The 6,303-nt window shown below is 22.9% G+C and overlaps 1 protein-coding gene across 1 annotated transcript in view; it reads right to left on the reverse strand.

Moving 5' to 3' along the window:
* Nucleotides 1-5,017, reverse strand: part of LOC142326839 (uncharacterized) — a 141,800-nt gene extending 136,783 nt beyond the window's left edge. Inside the window, exon 1 of the mRNA XM_075369570.1 lies at nt 4,398-5,017. Within this exon, the coding sequence (XP_075225685.1) occupies nt 4,398-4,481 (84 nt within the window). The 5' untranslated portion in view covers nt 4,482-5,017. The remainder of the gene's footprint in view (nt 1-4,397) is intronic.
* Between the last annotated feature and the right edge of the window lie 1,286 nt (nt 5,018-6,303).

The following is a 6,303-nucleotide window of genomic DNA, read 5'->3' on the forward strand; positions in this document are numbered from 1 at the left end:
ACGTGATTAACACTGTTACGTCTATCTAAGAAGAACAGTGCAACGGTTTTAATCACATTTAAAATAAAATGGTTAAAATACATCCAGTAAATAATGTTTTGATTTGTTTACGAAGAATTTTTAAGTCCATTTAAATAAAATCTTGATATAAATGGCAGTATAAAATAGTTTATATTACTTTGGTAAAATATTGTATTATATATAAATTATTTTTTCTACGAATAATAAAAGAAATGTAATTCTTATAGTTTTACAGCGTATTTTTTATAAGCTTTTATTTAACTTGCTTTAGTTATAATCAAATCTTGCAACTGCTATATCTTTTGATCTATCGTATGAAAATCAATGAAATTTAGTACACGTATGTAACTTCGATGACAATACAATACTATGGTGTTAAAATTTGGATATGACCCACTACCAACCCCCCACGCTAAATTCATGCATGTTGCTGAAAATTTTTATTTTTCATGAACTATCGTATGAAAATCAATGAAATTTGATTCACATATGTAACTTCGATGACAATACAATGCTACATTGTCGGCATTTTGATATGACCCACCCCCACCAACCCTCGCGATAGCCCTACGCTAAATTCATGCATGTTGCTTAAGATTTTTATTTCTCATGAACTATCGTATGAAAATGATAGAAATTTGGTACTCGTATGTAACTTCGACGTGTAAAAATAAATATTTTTACTTTTTTTTAGTCTTAATAAACAAACAAAGCTTTTATTTAACTCGCTTTAGGAATAATCAAATCTTGCAACTGCTATATCTTTTGATCTATCAAATGAAAATGATTGAAATTTGGTACACGTATGTAACTTCGATGTGTAAAAATTAATATTTTTACTTTTTAGTCTTAATAAACAAACTGCGCCACGCTTTTATTTAACTAAATATTTTCATTACTTTTAATTTTAAAATTTAATAATTATTACATTTATTTATTGGTTATTTATTAGATATTTATATAATTTATTTTTTACTTTTCAGTGCATTTTTATATTTGTTAATATATTATATTTTTTTGTTTAAAATTCTCAATTTGATTTAACTCTTATTTTTTACTTTTTAGCGGGTTTTTCTAATTTGTTTCCTTTACATATAATTTTTTTATATGTAATCAAATATATTTTTGTATTTTTTTTTTTTGAGTTCAATTATTAAAATGAAACTTATAGAAAAATGCACTTTCATAATTTTGAGATGTACTTAAACAATTTTTTTTTATATAAAACAATGGGATAGAAAGAAAATCAAAGCCAATTTAAATAACTTACAACTATATTAAAAAACAAAATTAACATACATTTTTTTTTTTAGTTAATTATGAGAATAATATTTCATTATAAATAAATTATTTCAAAAAGATCCCAATGAATGAAAACTTTTAAAATATATGTTTTGTTTTTTTTTTAAACAATAAAAACTAAAATTAAAAAACTTTCTTGATTTTTTTTTATATTCTTATTTTTAGAGAGATTTTCAAAGAAAATTTCTTCTTTTTACCAATGGTAAAAATATTTAGATTTTTCAGACATAAATAAACTTCATAAAGTGAAAATCTATGAAATTACACCATTATAAAAAATTAAAGCTGTTCATTTCCTTTTTTAATAAAAGAGCCGGCATAAAACAGCTAAGGTCATTAGCTCAGTAGAAATTAGTAGCGTATGAAAAAATGCCATGCCTGACCGGGATTCGAACCCGGGACTTCCGCATAAAATGCTAAGTCGCTACGTATTCAGCCATGGAAATTTTACTGCGCTGAAAATTTCAATTTAAAATATTTTCTTTTATTTAACTTATAAATTTGTATTATTAGTTTATTTCATGATTAAGATTATTAAACTTAATTTGAATATTAATTTATTTTCTTGAACGCTACCAATTGTTAACAATTTGAGTGTTTTAAAATATTTTTTTTCTATTTTACTTAATTTCTGTTCACTATGATTTTTCATATCTAGTGATAAAATAAACAGAATAATCTAAATAATATTGGTTTGGTTAAATTTTGTTTGATTATAAGTATAGTATACAAATTTTTAATTTAATAAATAAATTTTGGAATAGCTTCTACTTAATAATGAATTATAAGTTATTCCTGTGGTTATATGTGATTAACTGGTTTTTCTTCTTTTTTATCAACATAGGTTTTTTTTAATAATATTTTTAATAATAAAAACCATAAGAATTTTAAAATAATTAGATTATAGTTCGTTTTTATTTTGATAGAAATATTTTATCTTAATGATTACTAGCTTTAATTATAATATTTCTATTTCTGTTACTCAAAGGGTAATATTTTTGATATCTAATTAAAGAATACATTTTTTTTAGAATGACTAATTAATTTCGTTTGATAAAAAAGTAAATCATATTATTTTGTTCCGAAATTCTTAATTAAACTGTAAGCTTATTATTAAATCATTATACTTATTTAAACTTTCGGAAGTATAATTTTATTTCTTGGGGGTATTTAAATACTGGGGATATTTATTATTAAAAGTCAAAACTAGTTTTTAAGAATCTAAAATTAATCTGACAGATCTTTTATTATTTTTCCGGTATATATAAATCATGTGGACATTTTCTATAAATATATATATTTATTTACAAAAAAATGATAATTTATATCTTAACGATACAGTGTTGATTTTCCCAAACAGATTTTTTATTTTGTTTTAGATGTTTTGAATTTTTAATAAGTGATTCTCTAACCAATTTATATAAAATTAAACTAAATTTTTTCATCATGTACAAATATTGTTTTATAATAATTAGCTCTTAAATAATACTAATTATATAAACCTGATTTTTTTCTTTATTCATTTAACGGGAATAATTAAATACTTATATATTAATCAAAGAACGACTTCAGAATTGTTTTTCTACTCTTATTCTGTGCCGATTTTATAAAAGACATTATAGGCACATAGTAGTATCGTTGTTATTTAATTTATGTCTATTATTATGAACTAAAAAAATATATTTTTTTTTTAATTTCGTTTTACTAAACTGATCTTGATCCTTTAAGCAAAACAAGAAAATGTATGATTTTCTTTAATTCTTCCACGCAAATGTTGAACCAGTTTCTTTTTATCTTTAAAATAGCAAACATATTCTGGGTGTGATATATATGATATCTAATTAACTTTACTTTAATTTGAAATATTTATTTATTATTTTAGAATTATGTTAATTTTAAATTCGTCTTTTAAATTCAGTTAAATTTGAAATAATAATTTAACAATAATTATTTGTATCCTTTTTAATAAAAATTGATTTAAAAAATTATATATATACATTTTGCAACATTCTGTTTTCTTTTATAAGAAATGCTATGATGTGTCTTGTTTTATAAATTGTTTAGTTTTAAATAAAACTTATATGACTATTTATTTTTAAAGAGAATCTTTTTATGGTATCTTTTTACATTTATATTCTGTTAAGTCTGTAATAGAAGAGTATTAAATAACCTTTTTTTCCCCGTTGCAAAATTTTATACAACCATTTATCTTCTATGAGTCCTTTAAAAGTATTATTACTTTCAAAGCTTTATTTCCAGAAAAATTAATTTATGTAGGTCAAAAAATTAATAAGAAATAACTTTTTTCGAATGTTAAAATAAAATTTAATTGTAATAAATTTTAATAAAAATTACCGTATTCATAAATATATAATTTTTTAATTGCTACGTGTAGATAAAACAAACGTATCTGTTTATATTTAACTAATTCTTTTATTAATCAGAACAAAGTTTTAATTAGTTGTCTTCAGATAACTAAAAATATACCATTCTAAGATAGTGTTTACTGAAAGATATATTATTCGGAATTTTATAAATGTATTATTGTATTATTGATACCATTTTAATGTGTTTTTTGTTTTATAATTAATATTTTTATACAAATTGTACTGCCTAAAATTTTACAGTTGAACAGAATTTAACTAATTTGAGCATTATTTGTTTTCTTTGTATTAATTAATTATGAAATACTAATTAAACTAATATATATTTTTTTAATTATTTAACCGGTAAATATAATTCAAACCGTTATTTATTGGTTTTCTCGTAGATGTAATTAATAATATAATTCAAATTATTTTTAAGAATCTTATACATACACTCCTCATTATTTTTTTTTATTTTTTATTATTGGATAGGATGATTAACGCCGCTAAATTCAAAAGGATGATATTTCTTTTTATGAGTATCCATAAGTTTAGAATATCAAGAAATGGTTTTTACAAAAACAAGCATTATTAATGGTATATACACATATATAACATTTTTTAAACTCCAACCCCATTTTTTTAAAAAATAATATACATATTTTTTTAATTTTACGATAATAATAATTTTTTAAAAATTGTACTTACTACGTCCGCAGATGCGGGTGGGGGGTGTGGGGCGGGGGGCGGGCCCCACCAGCGGGGTGTTCCAGGGGGGGGCCCTGCCGCCATTGCCCCCCGTTTTCTTTCTATACCACCATTCAAGTCACCTCTTCTTGTTCATCATATTGGCATAAGTAAATTACGACTTTACTAAAATTTTGTTTTATATTTGCTTAAATTTCTTGTTCATGTAATAAATTACACAACCACTAATAAAACGAGTTATCGTTCACTGTAATAAAATATTTTAATATAGTTTTTTTTTGGTTTTATTGCACTCGCGTTGGTATAATCTTTTTCACTTATTTTTCTTCCCACTATAAAGTTTTATTAATATATTAATAAAATTAATTTTAAAACAATAAAACAAATTAATTTGATTTATTCCTTTAACGTTTTCAATAAATAAAAAAATTGTATTAACCGAAGTAATTTTTTTTGTTAAAAACCGTTTTTTTTATATTTACTAACAATTGTATATATTTTAATGTTTATGATCACTGGATTGACGTGTCTGATGCTGTGATTTTTGCGTCACAAATATTTACGTAGTCCTAGGTTCGCGTGCTATCGACAAGCATAATACACATGTGCGCCGGAGCAAAGCGATATTGTCAATGAAGCCTCATCTCATCCTTCGACCTCTGAACTCTTTGGGTCTTCCGCCAGGGTGCAGCACTAAACAGTTACCTGTAGTTTTGTTTCCGCAACTTTCAACCAATCTTACGTACCGAACTGTTGCTCTTCCTTATGGTCTTTAACAATTTTTTTTTATTATTACTATTAGTAAAAAATATTTGTTTTTAAAAATAAAAATTATTTAATAAATTTGTTTTTAAAAATTTCATATATGTTGAATTTATTTATTATTTTACTTTTTTAATATAACTACAAAATAAACAGTTTTATTATTGTATGTTACGTTTATTTATGATAAAAAATATTAAAAAAATAAATAAATATAAGCTTTTTTCCTAATCAGTACACAATAATATATGGATCACGACATTATAAGATAAATTATAAATATAAAAACAATTTTTTGGATAAAAATTTCATTTGTTAAAATTTCTTATTAATTATTTTAATACAAACACATGGAATAATGTTAAGCTAAGTACATTAAGTATAAAAAAAATATTAGAAAATAACTCGCATTTCCGAAGCCCCTATTGAAGATTATTTTAGTACATTTATATGTACATGTTGACCTGGAAACAGATAAATCGTGTTTTTATTTTAATACAATCTTTTGATTATTATTATTTGTTAATTAATATTATTTAAAAATTCATCGAAAAGTAATATTGTTTCCATAAAAGAAAATTTTTAATTTTATTTTAAGTAAATTGGGCAATGTTTCTTCAAATGGTTCTGTAATTTATTAAAAATAGAAACGGAAGCGAAATAAGACCTTTTTTCGTATTGTATTTAGTTATATGAAAACGTTTCCGTTTCTCGTTTGGTAAAGGCGATATTATTTTGTAAGAATAAGTAACCATTCTTTTTAAGAAATATTGTACATTCATAAATATAAATTAACATATTTAATTTTCTATATATCGTCCTAAACGATTCATATTTATGTGTGCCAGATAATAATCTGACTGCTCATTTCTGTATCTTAAAAACTGGTTCTGACTTTTTGAGAGAGCCCAAAGTGATGACATTATACTTTATACGGAATGTATGTAGCTATAATAAATATTTAACATTGATGACAACTTAGCGTTTTTTTTTTTTTTTTTGTTTTTTTTTAGAGCAAAACTGGATATAGGAAAAACAAAATTAACTAAGTAAATCTTAAGACGTTACAAACGAACAAAATTATTTTGGAAATGATCGGAGTGATTCAGAACAAATTATTATTTCCGATCAAACAGTTATATGA

This window comes from Lycorma delicatula, chromosome 6, assembly GCF_047948215.1.
Source record: "Lycorma delicatula isolate Av1 chromosome 6, ASM4794821v1, whole genome shotgun sequence".
Lineage (NCBI taxonomy): Eukaryota > Metazoa > Arthropoda > Insecta > Hemiptera > Fulgoridae > Lycorma > Lycorma delicatula.